Source organism: Podarcis vaucheri, assembly GCF_965113315.1.
Source record: "Podarcis vaucheri genome assembly, chromosome: 8".
In the NCBI taxonomy this organism is placed as follows: domain Eukaryota; kingdom Metazoa; phylum Chordata; class Lepidosauria; order Squamata; family Lacertidae; genus Podarcis; species Podarcis vaucheri.
In genome coordinates, this window is record NC_138766.1 from 35,797,632 (window position 1) to 35,820,246 (window position 22,615).

Here is a 22,615-nt window from a genome sequence, read left to right on the forward strand (position 1 = left end):
TGACCTTGGTTTGCTGCATTAAGTGCAGTGCAGGCCAAAAGTGATGAGTTACCACCGTCTCCTGAACTTGGTATGTTGGTGGAACAGGAGACGTCAGCAAAAATGGTAAGGGAGCCACTGAGCAAAAGACATAACTTTGCTTGACACGCCACTTTTAGAGCTGCCAACTACTTAAATAACTTTTAGAATCACCTGCCTTTTTACTGATAGTAAATTAAACAATTAAAAATAAAACACATTTTCAAATTACCAAAGCTTCAGTAAAGGCAACCTTTCGAAATACTGAAGGGCATGCAAAATAATTTACAACTTAGGCGGCAATCGGGAGCAAGGAACCTTTATGCTCCCCCACCCCTTGAGCCAACAGACAGGTGGGCAGAGTGACCACCTGTCAATCACCTGACCACATGATGACTCAAGGGGAATGCTAGGTGGGGGGGTCCTGCCCACCCCCTTCTCCCACCCACCTGTCCTGCGCCATGGGGTGGGAGGAGGGGTTCTGTTCTGCCCATGCATTTCCTATAGGTAATGTGCTGGCAAAGCAGCATGCCACAACTGATCTCTTTTCTCATCAGCTGATGAGAAAAGACTTCAGTCCTGCTCTCTTCAGGGAACCATTTCACCAGCATGTGAAGCAGATCCCAGCAGGATTGAGGAGAGGAAAAACACTGCCCATCAGCTGACATCACTCAGTGAGGTTAGCTGACAAGTGGGCATGGTTTTGGACTCCCCCATACTGGACTCCCCCAACAGGCCAAGATTAACCTGTGAGCTGAAGCTTCTCTGTCTGTCATATCCCTTTACCTGGACAAGTCACACTGAATCAATAGGACTTATTTCTAAGTAGTCAGGATTGTGTTGTTAATGCAGACATTGTCAATACCAGTCAGTGTCTGTAGAGTCATCCTTACTTACCGGTACTTCTTTTTCATTCTGTATTACAATTGACATGGAGGGTCAGTATATATGTGTGTGCTTTATTTTCAGTATCACAAATTAGAATTTGCCCTTGCCAGTTAAAACAAGTCTCTTCCTATCGGTCACTGAAACACTTGATTAGTATCATTAATAGCATGATTAATATCATGATCCTATGCATGTTTTACAAAAGTATGTTCCAACCTAAACTTACTGAAGCTTGCAACTCTAACCATACTTACTAAGGATCACACTCCCACAGAATATTAGTACTGTAAAGTAAATTCCAAGTTCCTAGAGAATGGAGGAATATTTTCTTCAAAGTTTTCTAACTAGTAAAAGTAGATTTTCCCTACATCACTCTGGGCACTTGGGTATGTAGGAGGGCGGTTCATCACTCCTCCAAATGGCAAGTTCAGTTGGTGAGAATTGCAGCCAAAATGGACCCACTGAGGAACAAGAAGGAGTTATCACCATGCTCATGCTGAACCCTGAAGTTTACAGTAGAAAAAGAACACCCTTTTTAAATAGAAAAGAAAACCTAAGAGAGCAAACAAAACCCCAATGAGATCTAAGCATGCTCACTACCTATGAGAGGGGGAGAATAGGGGTGGAGGGTTTCATCTAGACATCATGTTCCACCTCAAAGTTTTGTTTTTATTTTAGCCTCTGAAGTGTAGGTGGGTTCCCGCATGGCAAGACACAGTGATAACAGCAAGAACCTTTATTGAACTATGGAACTGGACAACAGGGGCAAAGCAACTGCTTATATACATTTCTGGAGGCCTGGGCCACTCCCACTCTCAACATGATTAGCTGCCTAAACTTCCAAGCTGCGAATCATAAGTCATAGTTTAAGGGCCAATGGCAGAGGCCCAAATCCTGAAATGTTCTGTGATTGGATATCATGTATCAAATCAGAACACAGGGACTCAGAATCCTTAGTCCAGACTCAAACTCAGGCAAACACAGACCACTGAATATAACAGCCTCCTTCTCAGGCTCATCGGGGAAAGAAGTTAGATCTTGAGTTGAGAACTCAGGACCCACTGGGCAATCTAGTCCCCAGCCTTCCCCTCCAGTCAGATTTTAAACCACCCCTTTCCAATAATATTCTTCTTGCTCTAGTATTTCTCCCTCTATTTCTGTGGAATGGAGCAACTTAGAAACAAACACCATTGCATGTGTATTAAGTATGTTTTGAAAATATGTTGGGAAGATGACAATAAAAATCCACTAGAGATCACACAAAGAATAAGGCTTGAGATACACCTAAAAGATGCATATAGGCTTCTGTTTTGCGCGCCAAGAGGTACTACTCTTGAGTGCCCAGACTCCACTCTCTCTGTCTAAGGGTCTGAGCCTCAGAGGCCCTGGAAATCCTAAATAGGTAATCAGATCTACTGCTAAATTCACAACAAAGTGATAACCTACAACAAAATTGCTTCTATAACCATCTGCAGCTGATTAGCCACAATACCACCAGAGATCAATTTTTTCAGAGGATGGGAGGGGGGAAAGCGGGCTGAATTCAGTCCCTCCACCCTTGTCAAACCAGTAATCACTACTTTTACCAACAGCTTTACTGGGGTTGTACATGCAAAGTCTCTGTTGCTGCACAGGAGTAGGAAGTAGACTATAAATGTATACGTGGATCAAAGCTATGATATATTATGACAAGTGTCCTACTATGTAATATTCAGAGTATATGCACTGAAATCAATGTGTCTGAAGTGAGATACCACCCAATGACATTGTATGTAACATTCATTCTTATACCATGATAAACCTTATTCAAAAACGTTTAGACAATTTAGCAATTTGTCAATAAAAATCCAACACGGGTACTTACATCTTCCAATGCTAACTGTTGGCAAAAAACAAAATAACACATTTAGCATGTTACACTCATTATCATTTGTTTATTTTCAACATATTTTTAAAGCAGGCTGTTTTAATATGAATGGATGCAGTGACCTATCTGATACAGTTAAAATAATATCTGTTTATCAGATATAAAACTGGCCACACTGTTCTTTTAATATGCGTGGAAACTGGTCAGTTATCACTATTTATTAACCCAGTAAATATCTTTATTCTCCATCTCTCCTTACTTCCCTGTTCTATTTTGCCATACTTTTTCACAGAATTTATCTATGTTCCAGTCTAAACTAAAATTACAGCATGACTGTTGGGTTGAAAAAGACATTCTAGCCCTACTAAAGCTTTTATGTTGACATGATGGAACAATATTGATTTTCATTTTCCAGAATTCCACTCTCCACCTCATGCCTAAAGCAGCATAAATTCCCACAAGAATCAGCAGCATTCCGCCTCAGCTTGGTCCACTGATCAGATGCAAACTATTTCTAACCTTTTTTTGTATTTTCCCTTTTGCTCATTGTGCATATACACACATACACACACACACCCCACTTCATTTCTCCCCCCCACTCCACCCTAACAGGTAGCTTTGGCTTTCATTTCTGGTTCCAGAGGCATCAACAAGCTATTAATGCTACACCAAGGCCAATGGGGTAATCTCTTCACCTCAGAGGGCAAGATAATATGAAGCACAACGAGGTGATTTGGCTTATACTTACGTATATGGTTTAAAAAATAAACATGAGAAGGCTGCAAATACTGTGCACCACTACCATACCAATTAGCTTTTGCCACCCTGGGTTCCTTTGGGTGGAAAGATAAGATATGAAATTAACAAATAAACATGCAATCAATAAAATAGACTGAGGCAAATAATTGTCAGGCTTTGAAAAGGTAACAGCCTACTTCATCTGACGTGCTTAATGGTAAGGAGTACTTAAGATTCAAGCAAATTCTATTTTGGATTATCTACCATTACTGCATTTGAGCTCTGCACCCCTAAAATTGTTAGCTCACACTGTTTGTCGTATCATATTTCAGTTCAATCTCTTTACAAAAAGCAAGCTTGGATGTATAGTACGTCTAGAGGCAAATTTGTTCAGCATCCTCTTTTTGTTGCAGGATTAAGGATGTATATATCTAAACAGAACCTCAATTTCCAAATCTGATTCTTCATAAAGGCATTCTACCTGGACCTCCTTATATTTTGAAGATTTCGTTGCACAGCACATAGTAAGTTGATCAGCTCATGTAATGAACCATGGTTAGCTAGGGCAGTTCAGTACAATGGTCTATTATATTCAGTCCTCCCTGGTAAACTTAGTATAAATATTTGCATTCCCTTAGGACAGACTGAGGTCAAGGGAACCCAAAAGTCTGATTACATGCTCTTGCTATCAGGTTGAAAGGCTATCAGGCAAATGAAAAGAAACCAGTGAGTGTAAAAAAAAATGTTTTAAAAAATATTTAGAACAAAGGAGAAGCTTATTCAGATTAATGAAATCACTGTTGTTTGCATATGATTAGATTGCCCCCCCCAAAGCAATAACAGGTTACTCCAAGTATGTGGATGCTTTGCATCACTAACAGAAGAAATCTAGTCTCTCTTATCAAGATTTCACAGACTGATCTGTGAGTTAACCCCTCTTCTCACCCATTTGCATCTTGTTTTTACATATATGCATAAAGAGATGGAGAGAGAGAGCAAGATGTTGGCCTACTCTTTTGTTACAATGACAAGGACAAATTACAGAAAATGAGGAGGTCTAAGCAAGCATATTGCCAAACATAGGAATTAATGTCAGATGTCTGCAAAACATGCATATAAACATTCAGTAGACTACACAGAAACACTAGTTCCTTTCCCCAAGCCGCTTACCGGCAGAGCTTCTTCTCCACACACCCCCTGTCACAACCATAGCCTGTTTCCTTCTGAACATGCTTAGGGAGCTGTATTAGCACAAAGTGCAGGATCATTCTGTCTGCACATGTGTACCTCTGCAACCACTTTGCAGAAATCCTAGGTGTATGCCAGGTAAAAAGGATTATCTGTGTACACAGACATCCTTGTACCAGCGTTGCCTCTTGCTGGGACTGGGCTGGACTGTATTCATTGGTATAACCACAGATTGGCATGAAGAAACATTTTCAACCCAAAGGCTTCGTTTCCTCATGCGTAGCCCACAGGTCAGTGTTGAGAGGAACGATGGGCAAAAAGTGGGTGGAGCTACATATTTACCTTTGTACAGTAGCCTACATTCCAACAGCATAAGCCACATGTTTCTATACTTTCACCATCCGGGAAAGCTAGGGGCATTATTGCAGTTGACGGACATATTCTCACCAGGCAAAAACACCTGAGGCAGGTGTAGAGCAGTGCTATTGTGGGACATGGCTTGGGGAGAGTTCTAAGGGTGAGACAGAGATGCCTGGAGGGCCACATTTAGCCTCCAGGTCCAAGGCTCCCTACTCCTGCTATACACAGAATTAGAATGTTTGGCCATTATCTTTCTGAAGGACACAGTTGCAATTAGCAAAGCATGTGTAAAGCAGAAGCATCATCTTTGTTTTCACAGGCTTTCTGGTCAACGTTGCACTGAATCCTCAAGGTATTCATTTCAGAAGAATAACAGTGTTTGTGTGGCGTGTTGTGCTAATTAGGTTACCAAGATACTAACTATCAAACAACTTGGAGAGCTATGCTCTTCCAGAGTTTTAAGATGCTAAATCCAGTGCTTCAGGAGCTGGGTCACTCAACCAGCAAGAAATAAAGCTATTGGTTCTCCTTTTTAAGTATGAGTCGTTTTTATTCTACAATACTACAATCCCATAAAACATAATGGATTGCCCTTTTAATACAACCCAAATGCATCATTCATGCTGTTTTAAACAAATCTTATTTCTGAAATGTTTATTTATCCTAGATAGTAAAGTTGCCAGCACATAATTTACTTCACTATAAATATAGGAGATCCCTGTTCTGGATCTTTACACCAACCTCTTAAAGAAAATATGTTCCCAGGACAATCCTCTACACGCCTACTCTGAAGTCCCACTGAGTTCAACGTGGCTTAAAAGTGGGTTTTGGAATGCTGCCTAAATTAAGACGACTTAAGACACTACTGAAAATGTATTTCATGGAATGTGAACGTACAGTGTGCTTTGCAATGAAAGACGCTGTAAAACAAATAGAGTTTTTTACATTTCGTTATCTAACGGCAATGACTGAAATTACTGCATGGGGAAATCTTGATTCAGTGAAGATTCATTTGATATGCTGTCCAGTCCTGTTTCCTCCTCTAGCTACCACTTAATGCAAGAAAAAGAGTTCCAGCTAAAGAATTCTACTCCTCTTGCTTCCTCAAAAGGAACAAAACGGTATGGGGGTGAATAGAATTGTGAGTTCTGAGTTGCACAGGATTGCACTTCCATCTAACCACTTTAGTAAATATATGTGAGGCTTAGATAATGCTAGGGTTGTACATATTCAATACAGTTGTTTTGGTGAGTGAACACCTTGCGAGTCGAACGTTTTGGCTCCCGAACACCGCAAGCTCGGAAGTGAGTGTTCCGGTTTGCGAACGTTCTTTGGAACCCGAATGTCCGACGCAGCTTCCACGGCTTCCGGTTGGCCGCAGGAACTTCCTGCAGCCAATCTGAAGCCACGCCTTGGTTTTTGAATGTTTTGGAAGTCGAACAGACTTCTGGAACAGATTCTGAGGTGCAATTGTCCATTCGCCACACAAGTACAAAAACTATTGTACCATTTGGCACATCACATTCTTTTTCTTAAATCACTCCCTTTATACTTTCAGAGAAGACTTGGAAATTTATACCTAAATCCTACATATTTATCCTTGGGGGAGGGGGGTATCATTGATTTCAGTGGAACCTACTTCCAGGAAGGAATGTTAAAGACTGTAATGTAACATAAAGGAGAATAGATTGAGGAAAACGTTCAGTGAATCAGACAGCTGAAAGTGATCAAAAAGACATTTGAAACAACCTGCTGCAGACAGACTAAGATAAAACAATCCTACCACAGATCAACCCACATTATTTGGATTTCATAAACTCACAAGGTGCCTGCAGGGCTGATACTTCCAGATTACAGTACTAAAAGAAGTCAGCCAAGTCACTCACTACAAAATATGGTTAGTTTTTAAAAACACCCTAGGATCACAAGCCAAAGAGACATCAATGAAAATTCCTCCCTACCTTTAAATGTCACAGCCAGTAGGATTCCCAAATATAAGCAAAATGTAAGAGCTGAACTGCAAAGGCAATCAACTCTACAGATCAAAGGCAATGTGCGTGTTATTCACAAAAATAAAAATGGTAAGGAAAGAGCACTTAAATTATCCTCACTTTTAATTCGGGCCTCAAATTAGGCACTTTTCTAAACAAATCTAAGTTAAGGGTGTGTTAACTTGGGCGCTGTCGTCTAAAGCATTGAGCCTCTTGGGCTTGCTGATCAAAAGGTTGGCAGTTTGAATCCGCGCAACAAGGTGAGCTCCCGTTGCTCTGTCCCAGCTTCTGCCAACCTAGCAGTTCGAAAGCACACCAGTGCAAGTAGATAAACAGGTACCGCTGCGGCGGAAAGGTAGATGGCATTTCCTTACGCTCTGCCTTCCATCATGGTGTTCCATTGTACCAGAATTGGTTTAGTCATGCTGGCCACATGACCCAGAAAGCTGTCTGTGGACAAATGTCGGCTCCCTCGGCCTAAAGTGAGATGAGCACCGCAGCCCATAGTCGCCTTTGACTGTACTTAACCTTCCAGGGTCCTATACCTTTTAACCTATTATGGCACGTACAAATGAGTAGTTTAGGTGTTATTATTTCCATTTCTTCATTCTACATTACACACTCCATCAGAAATTGTACTTTCTCTAGCAATGAAATCCATTCAAAGATTTTGCTGACGTAAGTTTGGTTCATGTACTAGGCAGAACATGCTGGTGGAATTAGAATTACTGATACTATATAATTAGTCTGTCTCACTTGCAGGAAATAATCACTGTAAAATATTAATTTCCTATTTTATATCTGTGTTAAATGACCATGAACTATAGTAACAATTCTGCTTGAATAGTGCAGCCTGCCTTTCACTCTTCTTTACAGTCTTTTCTCCAGGGAAACTGGTTCCGCGAATAAGACAAGGGATCCACAGCAACAAAGAAAAAACAAACACAAACAAATAATCCAGAAGACACTGGATTTTAACTTTAAAATAGATGCTGAGTTAGCATAAACTAACTAGAAAGTTCATACATCACACCAAAAATGGTTGCCACAAATAACAGTTTTGAACTGAAATTATGGTCTGAGCTCCCAAATATTACAGGATTACAAGTTGCAGGGGTTTCCAGAGGCAAAATTCATTTGTTCTGTTTCCTGTAGTTGTGAAACATGATTAGGGTCTGTTAACAATGCTGAATGAAGACAGGTGGTGGGAGGCACCAGCTGGGAACCCCGAAGGGAAACCCCCGAGGAGGAAGGCTCAGAGCCAGGGGATTGGTGGTGGGTCAGAGGGAGAAGATTGAGAAGAGGGGCTGGATGCTGGTGGGGCAACAAGGTTTAGCGAGCAGGAAGAGCTCGTGGCAGAGAGCAGTTCAGATTCCGAGACTAAAGCAGGGGGCAGGGAAAGAGGCTGCTGAAGACTCCAAGGAGTCTCCAACTCCTGCTGCAACAAGCTCTGCTCTCCCCAGTCTCCAATATCATGCAGGATAATGAGAGCGGAGGAGACACAGTTTGAGACTGCTTGGGAGATGAGGAGCCTCCTCTAGGAGATGAGGAGCCTTAGAAAGGGTGGAAGGCAGGGACCTTCAGTCCTGGCAATACTCCTGGAAAGGGTTGCTGAGTTGTATGCCGTTTCCTTGAATAGTTAACTTCCCTGACAACAGAACCCTGAGTCTTTCATGCTGACCTGCGTCTGACTCCAACCCTGACAATCAGCTATCAATACATGCGAATGCAAAGAGTCTTGTGGCACACGACAAATTCATTGCCTGCAATCCACTTCATCAGATCATTAATAAGTTACTGCCTCTTTAAGAGAAACCACGTGGATGTCTGGGGCAAAGCAGATCTAGAGCAGTTGTGTTAAAAGTTTTAAGTGAGTGGAGCTGTCTGTCTAGATCTCTCTCAAGCTGTTAGGGTGGCTCTTACACTGTCTACTCAAAAGCAAGCACCACTGCGTTCAATGATATACACACCCACCCATCCAGTAAGTGATTTCAGGATTGTAGCTGATTCAATAAAACTTTGCTTTGTTTTCATTTCCCTAGACTCAAGTATAATACAGATTGATCCTAGTTTGTTTTAATGTATAAATTACTTTACCTCATTACTTATTTCCATAGGCCTTTTCTTCAGTTCTCCAATGTCCAAGTAGCTGCAAATCAACAAAAGGAATATAGGTTATGTAGAAGAGGAACCTACAGTGGTGTAGAGCATGCCTTCATGTTCAGGGTTCCAGCCAGAGAGTCATACCCTTTTACAGGAAACTCGGTTCCGTCTCACCTCCCTCCACCCTACGCAGTTAGCATTTCACGTCCACCAAGCATGCACAGTCCTTGTTGGACTGTTTGGTGGTCTCCACCAAATATACAAATACATACAGAGAGAGACAGTGCATTTACATCTGCCAATCTTGGGAATGCCCCAGGCCTGATGAATATCTCCCTTTTGTGCATGGGTGATGCTACTTTGGCTTCAAAAAGACCCACAATCTGATAGTGGTTAGATGAGTGCAATTGGGGGGGGGTGATTCATATGTGAGGCATATTTATTAAACAAAACCATTCAAAGTGCAACCATATACACATCTACTCCAAGTAAGTCCAACTGAGTTTAATGGTGTTATTTCTGAGATAGTAAGCAAGCTATAGGTTTGCAGCCCAGATAGTAAACACTGCCTTTAAATCCCAATAGTGTTCATCAGCAGACAGGGGGGGGAAACCCTTTACTTAGAATGCTTTGCTAATAGTAAAGAAAATGAGAAATCAAGAAGCAGAAAAGCCAAGAGACCCTAGCAGGCACTGCTCACAATAACTGAACCATGGTGCAAGTTATACATTATTTTAGCAAAGATGAACAGGACACAGTAACACAGAGAGATGGGATTACCCATACCCTAAATCAGGCTTCCTCAACCTCGGCCCTCCAGATGTTTTGAGACTACAATTCCCATTATCCCTGACCACTGGTCCTGCTAGCTAGGGATCATGGGAGTTGTAGGCCAAAAACATCTGGAGGGCTGAGGTTGAGGAAGCGTGCCCAAAATTAAGGAACTCTATAGTCTAAGGCTGCAATGATGGCACAGAATTGATTGGTTGGGATTCTTACGTTTTGATAGGCATGGTTTCATGATAAAAAGATAAAGGACCCCTGAAAGTTAAGTCCAGTTGCGAATGACTCTGGGGTTGCGGCACTCACCTCGCTTTACTGGCCGAGGGAGCTGGCCATTTACCTTCCCGCCGGAGCGGTAACTATTTATCTACTTGCACTTTCGAACTGCTAGGTTGGCAGGAGCTGGGACCGAGCAATGGGAGCTCACCCCGTCGTGGGGATACTAACCGCCAACCTTCTGATCGGCAAGCCCCAGGCTCAGTGGTTTAGACCACAGCGCCACCCACATCCCTTTTTGGTTTCATGATAGGACTCTGTATTTAAAAATGGCATTGCCTAGTAACTAATTGATATGCCCTGCCAGCAGCTAAAGACAAATGGAAAATGGATACAATTTTATGCAAAGCTTTTTTTAAACTGTCTCACTGAATTCCTGGAATTTCAAAAGTTGCTAAGGGCTCAGCTACATTAGTAAAGCAACAACCATTTGAATGTGCTATAATCATGTAACACCAGATGGTGCCAGAGAGCAGGAAATTTTTAGACGCGTTTTTCCATAGGGGTTTTTTATTTTGCTATAATGATCTAATTTCTGACTTATTTATAATATTTTCCCCTTGTGTGTAAATCCACCCAGTGTCTCCTATGACTTCTACTGTGCCTAAGAAAAGGAACAGCTCTGTACATCTGAGGGTGCAGCGCTTTGTACATCTACAAAGCACTGACACACACTCTGCGTCCTACATATATTTATCTTCACATAAAAATGACCTTTAAAACAATTATATACAATGTACTTAATTACAACTTTTAAGAAAGTCTAGTTGACAGTTTACACTGGCCAGCAAACTCATTCTTCTTTATTGCTGTGTCCCTTCCAACTCTACAATTTTGTGATTCTATGGCTAAAATGCTTCATTCTGCCACACAAATTAGTTGTATATTTAGCCATTTGTTCTTAGCTTATGCAGCTACAAGCGTGGGGCTGGAGGCTAAAAGGCAGAGCATTGTAAAATAATAATAAATAAATAAATAAATAAAGGCAGAGCACTGAGTGACAAAAATATCTTCAGTGATTCCTATACCATCATTTACCCAAGAATATTCCCAAGTTTTATTATTTTAATAGAGATTACCTGTGCTTCATTAACATAACCATTAAGGCTGCAATCCTATACACGCTTACCTGGGAGAAGGCCCTATAAAACAAAGCAGGACTTACATCTGAGCATGCCCAGGACTAGGCTATATTTCTCTGCATTCCACATTTACTGGAACAAAGCCAAAGCACACATAGAACCCGAGACACAGAAATGTCAGACACGATTACCAAATACCACAAAACAGCCTCATGTGTCCATTGATGAAGTTAATAATGTTTGAACAATTGAAGCTTTTTCTGTCAATTGTTGTTGTTGTTTTCTCCTCAGGGACAAAAATTTCATGTTGAAATGATAGAAGCACCTTGCAGGAAATGTGCACAGGGGATAAGGGGACTGGGCAGATGAAACAGAAACACCTTTCAAGCTGCAAAAAGTCTCAGTGCTTACGCTGATTCTAATTTTTGAGGCATCTGGATAGTGCCTTTAAAAAGAGCACATAAAGTTAAAGTTTCCAGGCCATTTTGGTTTGCTTTTACAATGGTACCTTGGGTTAAGAACTTAATTCGTTCCGGAGGTCCATTCTTAACCTGAAACTGTTCTTAACCTGAGGAACCACTTTAGCTAATGGGGCCTCCCGCTGCCGCCACGCCGCCACCACATGATTTCTGTTCTCAACCTGAAGCAAAGTTCTTCACCCGAGGTACTATTTCTGGGTTAGTGGCGTCTGTAACCTGAAGCGTCTGTAACCTGAAGTGTCTGTAACCTGAGGTACCACTGTACTCACTTGAGTTTCTTGAAGGCCTCCCTGCCACCGGCGACATAGTGCTCTCCGCTCTGAATCTCATCTAGCTGTCGGACGCGGTGGCCACCGCGGGGGGTGTAGATATTCCGCACGGCCCCAAAGGGAGCATTCACCCCACCGGTCACTTCTTTTAGGAAGACATCGAAGCTGGACACCTTCTTCTCGTGGATGATCACTCGGCGTCCTGGGAAGAACGGATCTCCGTTGCGATACACCATCACGCTCTTCACCACCGGCTGCGACAGGCATGTTGGCTTGGCACTGGGACTGCTCATGGCCTTGCTTCGACCCACGTCTTCCGATTCCTCCTTTGAACGGAGCCTTTGGCCCGCACACCTGTTGGTTCAGCAAGGAACAGGCTTTATTCTCCCTGCCGCCTCTCTCTCCTGCAGACCTGTTAAAATCCCTGTTTGCAGTACGCGTACTGCATGTGTACACACACAGTCAGCCAAGACGGGCACACTGGGAGCACCACCAATGGTATCTCTCTGCCTAAAAGTACCAGAGATGCTCTTAGTGCCTCCCTAAGGTGTCAATTTCAATGCAGTTTAAAGAGCAACTTGTGCTAGGCAACCAGTTCTCGCCACTCTCCGGAGAATGGTAATGCCATCAGGAGTTTCTTATCCTATATACTCAGTCTACAAGCGTAAAGCAGAAACAGTGACTGAGCAGAATAAAGAAAACACACACACACACCCCACTTTTCCCAACTTTGTAGTCCCAACATCCAGCTTCGTAGTCACTGGAACAAGGCAACATGTTGTTGTTTTTCTCCAGGAGTCTTCACTCCCCTCGCTTTTCTCCATTCTTCTATGCCATCTTCTTCCTCCTCAAAATCAGCCGTGAGGTGGACCGCAAGTGTCCAAAGCTCAGCAACAGGTGGCATGCAAAAATGGAGAGGAGGGGGATATTGTCATCAGGTATTGGGGGGGGGGGTAAAAGCTTTCAGCTGGCAGTATTTTATTGGGCCCAGAGATAGCAGGCAGGAACTTGGAATAGCGTGACTTTTCCTGGCTGAATTCCGATAACATCCTAACAGAAATATGTTCAGTAGAGCAAGAGATGGGGTGGCAGGGGGAGAGAGAACACAGAGCTGTGAGACACAAAAGAACTTTATTGCTGAATTGATCTTTTTGTAGTTGCCTGATTTCAGATCTCCCTTCTACCACAGATGCAGCAGAACAGAATGACAGAGCAGCAAGATGTTAGAGTGGACTGTACCATTTCAGACAGCAGGTAAAGCAACCCATGTTGAAAATCCTTGCAAGCAGAAAATAAGCACATCAGGGAAGAAAGGTTTTTGCTTAACTAGTTTTCTACTTGCAGGGAGGCATTTTCCCCTTTCTTTCTTTCTTTCTTTCTTTCTCTCTCTCTTTTACATAGTGAAGCATTAAAAATTGTCATTCCTCCACATGCAGTCTGAAGAGAAAACAGTTCATTCTTCACTCCCCTCAGGATGCTGTCTCGCACTGCCACATCCCACTGCAGCCCCACCAGTGTCACATTTAATTGATCCACATGCTTATCCCCTAATTTACCAGACACACTCTTACTGCAACCTTGATAGGATATATCCCAGCGATTAATTTCAACAACAAGAGGTTTCGGGGCTCAACCTTGTCAAGAAGCCACATTAGAGGCATTGGGGCGGGGGGGGGGCGGTCTGACTGTGGTTGCTCTGTGATGAAGTGAAAGCACTCTGCATATCCTGAGGAGCATGTTGATCATATGACCACTTCATATGATCCTGGAACATGGATGCTGGCAGGTGAGTTCTGGTTTAAATTCACTTTAAACCATGGGATCAAAGGGCAAGAGAGCCCATCCTCTGAATATTTCCTGATGTCTGTCTCAGCTGCTTTTAGAAGGCATGATTTGGCTCAAGGCAGGGAGAGAGATCAGTGTATTAAACCCCTTTGAGGGCCCTTCGTATCAAACACCCCCATTTTCAGCTTCTGCTGAGGAAATAGCAAGCCTTCAAGATGCCTGGACCAGCACAGCACTCTTGCCAGGGTGGAAGTGGACAAGAAATGCCTGGGCTGCTTTTGCAAATGGCTTCGGGCAGATCCAACCCCCCCCCTCCCCTCCCCGACTTTTTCTTTTTTCTTGGCATTTCCCTTCAGGAAACCCGGGTGCCCAGTTCCAGCTTTTCTCCTCGGAGCAAGAGAAAGTGTCCCCTGCCGCGCGACACTAAAAGCGCTAAAAAACAAAACAAACCCGTGGCTGCTCTTTGGCGTGCACGAGCGTCAGGCTTAACCCACGAAGGGAAAAGAGGCCGATTTAAACAAAAACACTTTAAAAACAAACAAAACAAAGTAATTCACACGACCGTGTCGGGCGGGGGAGCCGCTGTTAGTATCACGTGTGAACACGCAAATCAGGGGGAAGCGGGGGAAAGGGGACAAACGACGCAGCACAAACTAGGGAGCATTTTTGGTTTTGGTCCCCTGTAGAGAAGAACAGAGCAGGAGAAAGGGGAAGAGCACCTGTGCACACAGCAAAGTCCAAATTCTTCTTTTCACTCTGGATATAGGGCAGCCCGTCTCTTTCTTTCTCTCTCTCTCTCTCTCCAACCACCAGCGGTTCAGCTGCCAGCACCATGAGCTTTACCAAAGAACTGTAGGCTGGCGGTGGCGGCGGCTGTCGCTACCGCAGAATACCTGCCTCATTCTCTCTCCGGGCTGGGTCTCCCAAAGGTAAGAGAGAGGAGCAGGGAGGCTATTCTGGCGGTTTGCTGCTGCTGCTGCGGGAACTTCGGCTCCCGGGGGGGAGGAGGAGGAGGAGTTGGAGGAGAATGCTATTATTATTATTATTTCCCCAACCCTGCAGTTTCCGTAGCAACGCACATAGCTGCACTCAATGCAAGGAAAGGAAACTGCAAAGACTCCGCAGCCGTGAAGCTTTGAGGGGCGCCCGCAAGGGAGAAGGGCGCCTCAGGGACCCCCCCCCCCCCGTGGGTGGTAGGGAGAGAAACTATAATTCTTCCCCTTTTCAGTGCCGGATTTAAGTATAAGCTAAACAGGCTATAGCTTAGGGCCCCACTCTCTTGAGCTCCCCCCCAAATTTCACTATTAATATACTTCTTAATTGTATTTCAGTTCAACAATTACTTTGATAAAATGCATATTTTGTTATGTGCAAATAGCTTTAGATACCTATTAGATCCATAATCATCATCATCATGATCATCATCATAATAAATAAATAAATAATTTATTATTTGTACCCCACCCATCTGGGATTCTCCAGCCACTCTAGGTGGCTTCCAACAAAGATTAAAAATACATTAAAATGTCACACATTAAAAACTTCCCTAAACAAGGCTGCCTTCAGATGTCTTCTGAATGTCAGGTAGTTGTTTATCTCTTTGACATCTGACAGGAGGGCGTTCCACAGGGCCCTCTGCCTGGTTCCCTGTAGCTTTGCTTCTCGCTATATACCATATAGGATATATTCAACACAAAAAAAACAGTGACAATTTGTTGTTGACAAAGGACAGCTGGACATATAAAGGGCCCCGTTACCTTCAGTAGCTTAGGGCCTCATCAAACCTAAATCCAGCCCTGCCCCTTTTCCTTTTACTACACAAACCGTGGCAGGTGGGAAATGGCTTGAGCAGGACAGAGAGGGGCAAGAGGGCAGCCTGCCTGCCATCGGTGCAGAAATGGCAAGAGAGGGCACATGATGGATTGGCAGGCAAAGTTCCTCTTGGGTACCTGGTGGGCCTGCAGGGGAGATTCCTGAGGGCGTAAGATGGCAGTTGGAGGATCCCTCCCTGCTCTTGGGGTTCCAGAGGCGGCTTGGGTTCCTAACTGTTCACAACTGCCATCCGTGGAAGAACGGGCCTGTGGATTATGACTACTCTTACTCTTGTTACTAAACAGATAGAAACCTCTGAAGATTTCTAAGCACTGGCATGGCGCAGGTATTGAAAAATGTTCGTAGTGCCACCCGACAGCAGGTGTTCCATTAAGCGTTCATGTCTTGATGAGTCTTCAGCACCACCCCACATAAAGGTGCCATGTACCATTTGCTGCAGACTGAACACCAAAGAAGATGGCGAGATCATTGCTTTTTCACTGATCGGTTTGATGGATGATAGCCAATGCACAGGGCCAAGCTAGGCATTGCATGGGAGATACACACAATAGTTTTTTGATGGGTGTATTGTTACTTTCTATTTTATTCAGCGTCCCACTCCTGATTACAGCTTTCCACAATTCCTCTTGAAAGAAAGAGAGAGAGAGAGAGAACAGAGACAGTTACATGTGTCTCCTGAGTATCTTTGGTTTAGTAAAAAAATTAACAGGCCACAAGGATAATAGGCTATCATATTCACACTTACCCAGGAATTCCATTCAGGGCTTATTTCCTAGAAGACATGTGTAGGATTGAACTGTAATTCTCATACAAACCTTGGAACAAGATGAATGACCTGCTAATGCTACTAAAAGAAGCAAGCATATTAAGGGGTCTCCCTCACTTCTCGCCTCTCCTTCCCTCTCCTCCTTTTTTCAGTTTATCACTTCTTCAGTTATATGATACTTCTAATCAGTGTTTTTTTTTTCTTCTAAAATAATGTTTAGGGGTACTCTCATTTTGACTCACGAAAATCAGCAGGAAAGGAAAGGAAGCCGCCATTGGAGGTGGTAACAACTATCACCGTGCTTGATTCCAGCTCCTACTTCACACATTAAACGCTCACTTCCATCTGAGACTCAGGAAGCACTGTGACGGGAAATGAGGCTGCCATCGTGGGTAGCAACGGAACTAACAGTTCACCATGCTGTTCAACAGAACTGACGATTCACTCTGCTAGAAAATAAAATAATTTTTTTTTAAAGTTTCTTCTCCTGCTAGATTAACAAAATGTTTAGGGGTATGCGTACCCCCCTGCTTCTCTCCAGAAAAAAGCACTGCTTCTTCTAATCATCAATTTGTCCTTCAGGGATCTACAGCAATGACGGCCGGCCTTATTGTCAAGTATGCCACCTATCAAATCCAAAAGACCATGGCTGTGCACATGCCATACATTTACAGCATGTGACTTCCCCCAAAAAATCATGGGAACTACAATTTGATAAGGGTGCTGGGAATTATAGTTCTGTGAGTACAGCTCCCAGGATTCTTTGAGTGAAGCAGCGTGCTCTAAATGTACACAGCCAAAAGTACTTCAGTGAACACTATATACATATGTATGCACACTACATATGTATGCCCAGAATATCATCTGAAGGCACATGAGGCCCCCAGCTCACTGAAGCTAAGCAGCTCTAGTTCTGATCAGTGCCTGGATGAGTAACCTCCTAGGAATCCTGTGTAAGCCCCTTCAGGTACCATGACAGAAGAAAGGCCGTGATATAAACTTGAGAAAAGAAATATTATGTACTTCACCAGGTAGCAAGCAGGAGCAAGGGAGGAATGAGTGCAAGGCATAATGCTTTGCTCCTGTGCCATGGTTTGCTTGTCCCTGTACAATTTGTGCCATCAATACCCCAGGTCTGGAATCTTCTAGAGTCTGGAGCAATCAATAATCCAGATGTGAGCTTCACATCATTTGTAAAATTTGATTATTGCGAAAAAGTGCAAGCTTTTTATCCTATTCAGATTGTAATCTCCTGGTAGTTCTGCCGTCTTAAAAAACTCAGGGGATGTATGCACAAGAGAGGGCATTCTCTGTGGCAGCTCTTAAGTTGTGGAACTCTCTCGCCACAGAGGTGCATTCAGAGACTTCATTATATGGTTTTCAATAAATGCTGAAGATACACCTCTTTACCCTGGCCTTTTGACACCTGAGATGTATATTTTCAGGGCCACCCTACTTTTTGTGGTTGCATTTAGTAGTAGTAGTAGTTATGGATTTTAAATTGTTGTAACCCACCCTTATTTGCCCAAGGAGGGCAAATAAGAATAAGAATAACATTAAACCATCATTCATTCATCAATGAAAGTCACAATACCACTCTATTCTGCCTTGATCAAACCACACTTGAAGAACAATGGTGCCTCTGGTTACGAACTTAACTCGTTCCGGAGGTCCATTCTTAACCTGAAATCGTTCTTAACCTGAGGTACCACTTTAGCTAATAGGGCCTCCCGCTGCTGCTGCGCTGCCGCTGCACGATTTCTGTTCTCATCCTGAGGTAAAGTTCTTAACTCGAGGTACTACTTCCAGGTTGGCGGAGTCTGTAACCCCAAGTGTTTGTATCCCGAGGTGTTTGTAACCCGAGGTATCACTGTACCGTATCCACTTCTGGGCGCCATGACTTAAGAAGGATGTTGACAGGCTAGAACATGTGCAGAAGAGGACAACCAAGATGATCAAGGCTCTGGAAACCAAGCCTTGTGAGGAACGGTTGAGGGAACTGTGTATGCTAAGCCTGGAGAAAATGAGACTGAGAGGGGACATGATAGTCAGTGCTTTCTTTAGCTGCCCAAATGATTTTTGTTGCATCTCAAAATGCTGTGTACATCAAGTCTTAAATATTAGGCTCCTAATATGGCCAGATTACATTTGCTTCAGTTTAGAGTCCCAAATATCCCTACTACCCTTACCTTAATTAAATTTACTTGAAAATTAAATCTCATTTACTTATATTGTACAAGTGAAGCACTGGACAGGAGCCTTAGAAAAACTTTATAATTGGGGAAGATTTTACATGAGAAAGCTCAACATCACTCTCTTTATTTGCACTTGGCAACTTTACTAGTCCTCCTTTTCCAGAAGATTAGGTCCGACATATTTTTTTAACCAGACTTTTACAAGACAACGGCCAAAAGGGCAAACCACAAGAAACCAATGAAAGGAGACCACAAATTGGATTAGATCAGGCTCCCCCCCTTCTTTTTTTCTTCTTTTTTCTTTTTTTTCTTTTTTGCAGGGGTGTCTTAACTGAGCCTTGTGTTATTCACAGTATAAACTATACTTGTCTACTCCAAACTTGCCCCAGCACCGGGCCGGGCCAACCATTAGGCAGGCTGAAGCAACCAGTTCAGGCTGCGTATGCTACAAGACAGGCAACGGTAGCTCCCACCTGTTCCTTCTGAGCCTGCCAGCTATTTTCCTCTATTGCCAAAGAGCCACTTCATATCCTCGAAACTGGGTTGTTATGTTTGGTGCAGTGGGAGATGCTATCCTGTTGCTAGTGCTAGAAGTCAGCTTGTGTGTGTGGAATGGGGAGTGGAAGCCATCTCGTCCTTTACTTCAGGCAGCAAAAGGCCTTGCTAAGCCCCACTGAACTCGGTTGGTCTTGCTTCAGAGAGAGAGAGAGAGAGATCTGTCTATCTGTCTGATTCCACTATGAAACACTCAGATTAATTCTTGTTTTTCATTGAGAACTGATTAGTTCTCTTTACATGAACTGTACCATGCATCTAACGGGAGTTTTATTTCATAGAATCGTAGAGTCATAAGAGATTCCTAGTCCAACCCACTACAACGCAGGAATCTTTTTGCACAACTTGGGGCTTGAACCCAGAACTGTGAGATTAAGAGTTTCATGCTCTACTGACTGAGCTATCTCAAGCTGACAGTTTGTTTAACAAAATTTATATACCTGTTTGATTGTGGACAAAAAAAACTCTCAATGGTTTACAATAATATAAAACAAATGTTACAATTCTCGATGAAAAAACAGTTTAAAGGGTTTAAAAATATTCAGGATTATTAAAATCAACAGAGGCTTTAAAAAGATTAAAACACAGCACCACCTGTGTGTCTCGATTGGCTTGCCTAAAGAAAAATATTTTAAGCGTGTGCCCAAAAAAGTACAGGTTTGCCGTTTCCACTGCAATATATGGAACTACATCTCACGCAAAAGATATGCATGTGTGTTATCAGAGTACATTCAGTTCCTTGATTCACCCAGGCAGGTAATCTTGCGAGCCTCTGTCACCAAGAAAGGTCTCCTGCAACCCCAAAAAAAGAACCCAATATTCAGAAGGCTACAAATCCATGTAACACTTGACAGGAGAGGTAGCAGGTATACAAAATTGACTAAAGGAAGATGAAATTTTTTCCCCCATCAAAGCAGAGAGGTTTGGCTGTGTGAAACTGGCTCACAAACAAGAAGAGGGTGGGTATGATAGTGAGAAGACATTATAGCTTCCAGAATCTCTCACTGGCAGTGCTATAACCTGTGTACAAACAAGAGTTTCTCTCAGCTGAGTGTGAGAGAGTTTGTGGAATGTTATCTGCGGAGGGTCAGTAGTAGCCCCAATGAGATCTGATGGTTAAATTTTTACTCAGAGAAGGTCAGGTATGGTGGTTTGTCAGTGAAGGGGGCTTCATAAAATGGAATTCCATTCAGAAATAGCAAAAATGTGTTTCTTCATCTTTTGGCAGTCTTTTTGTACGAGTATAATTTGTACTTCACAAGTCCACACACATCATACATTTAGTCATTTTGATGCATGGCACTGACACACCGTGTAAGGAATAAGGGTGAAATTCCCATGAAAGCTCTAGAATGCACCCAATAGCTTTAATTCAAAGTATGAACATAGTAAATAAACTTTAACCAGAAATATCTTTGTTTAAAGATCTGCACTATAAAACACTGCTCATAATCAGCTTAAGACTTTTGCCTCCTTTCTCACACTCGTTTGTAGAAGGGGTAACACTGACCTGGCAGAACATTATTAGCATGTATCAAAATTAAAATCATTTCATTTATTGACTTGTACTGCTCAGTGCCGTTTTGCCAAGCCAAGCGACTATGTTGCTTACCTACCTTTAAAAACAACAACCCATATTTCAACATACAGGATGATAAAAGCAGACAGGAATTTTCTCCTTTCTTTTTATCTCAGCTTTCAGGAAGGGGGAAAAAATCCCCCCCTGCTGTGAGCTACAAAGAAGGTGGTTAACCATTACAAAAAAAAGTAATTTACAGGGGAGCAGTGTTTGATGTTCTACTGTTACTGGTTAACAGTTGGGTTTTTCAATTTTGCCTTAATTAATAAATGTGAGAGGGCAGTACTACCACTTTAGCATACACTCCTTTTTATATATTGCAGTCTTCAAATGCCAGTGTTTCTTAATTTTAAATGATTTATTACCGTTAAAGACAGGCAGCCCAGTCACAGCTGCTTGTGCTGCCATACCTAAGGACACATTCTAACCCAGACAGGTGGACAGAGATGTCTTTGTCTACTCCTTTGTCCTTTCAGACCACATTGCGCAGCAGGGGCCATACCCCAACTCCATTCATGCTTTGCTGCTTCCCCATCTGAAGAAGTATATTGGGTATCGGAGCTCTCCCACCTAAAGACAAGGGAAGACTATGAGTTGCCTCGAGCCAAAGGCTGTTACTGTGCTTGACCTTGGATTGGCCTTTACAATGGCACAAGGACCCTAAATGTCCAGGGCTGGAACCTAGGAGGAGCCCAGTCCATGAGCAGCTACTTCAACATAGCAGTTTATGGGATCGGGACAGTCCTCCAAGTTCCAGCAGTTCATATGGGCCTTAGACTGTTGCCCGTGTTGGTGTTTTGGTAGCCAGTCAGCACCTCACTCATATCTGTACAGAAAAATAAACAGTTCAATTACTGTTTCTTCCCTTCTGTGTGGTCAGGTGCTATCTGAGCTACCAGATGCACTTATAAATAATGTGTGGAGGTGGTTGGCTACCAGCCATGATGGGCACATTCTACTTCCACTCTCCAAGGCAGTACACGTCTGATTGCCAGTAGCCAGAAACTGCAGGAGGAGAGAATGCTGTTGGGCTCAGGTCTTGCTTGCAGGTTTCTCATAGGCATCTAGCTGGCTTCTATGAGAACAGGATCCTAGACTAGGTGGGGCACAGGCCTGAAAGGCTCAAACACCAGCCCAGTTTACCAAATGTTCTGTGGTAATAGTCAAAAGGTAAAGGTAAAGAACCCCTGGACGGTTAAGTCCAGTCAAAGGTGTCTATGGGGTTGTGGCACTCATTTCGCTTCCAGGGCGAGGGAGCTGGTATTTGTCCACAGACAGCTTTCCGGGTCATGTGGCCAGCATGACTAAACCACAGAAACCAGAGCACACGGATATGCCATTTACCTTGCCGCCGCAGTGGTACCTATTTATCTACTTGCACTGGTGTGCTTTTGAACTGCTAGGTTGGCAGGAGCTGGGACAGAGCAACAGGAGCTCACCCCGTCGCGGGGAATCGAACTGCGACCTTCTGATCAGCAAGCCCAAGAGGCTCAGTGGTTTAGACCACAGCCCCACCCGCATCCTAGGTGTGGTGTAGTGGTTAAGAGCGGTAGTCACGTAATCTGGGAAACCGGGTTCGTGTCTCCGCTCCTCCACATGCAGCTGCTGGGTGACCTTGGGCCAGTCACACTTCTGTGAAGTCTCTCAGCCCCACTCACCTCACAGAGTGTTTGTTGTGGGGGAGGAAGGGAAAGGAGAATGTTAGCCGCTTTGAGACTCCTGAAGGGGAGTGAAAGGCGGGATATCAAATCCAAACTCTTCTTCTTCTTCTTCTTCTAGGTAATAGTCAACACACCTTTAAAGCCCTAAATGGCCTGAGACCAGATTACTTGAAAAAAAATGCCCCCCCCCCCGCAGGTA

General features: G+C 43.3%; 1 protein-coding gene across 8 annotated transcripts in view; it reads right to left on the reverse strand.

Annotated features, from left to right (window-relative positions):
- DCDC2 (doublecortin domain containing 2) overlaps positions 1-19,191 on the reverse strand; it is a 48,184-nt gene extending 28,993 nt beyond the window's left edge. Inside the window, exons 1-4 of one of the 8 annotated variants that reach the window (XM_082235008.1) lie at positions 19,095-19,191; positions 16,669-16,875; positions 12,043-12,396; positions 9,148-9,199 (exon numbers count right to left, since the gene is read on the reverse strand). In XM_082235008.1, coding sequence (XP_082091134.1) covers positions 9,148-9,199; positions 12,043-12,335 — 345 coding nt within the window. In that variant the 5' untranslated portion in view covers positions 12,336-12,396; positions 16,669-16,875; positions 19,095-19,191. The other 7 variants (XM_082235007.1, XM_082235010.1, XM_082235003.1 and 4 more) reach the window with 7 other exon arrangements.
- Positions 19,192-22,615: the final 3,424 nt, after the last annotated feature.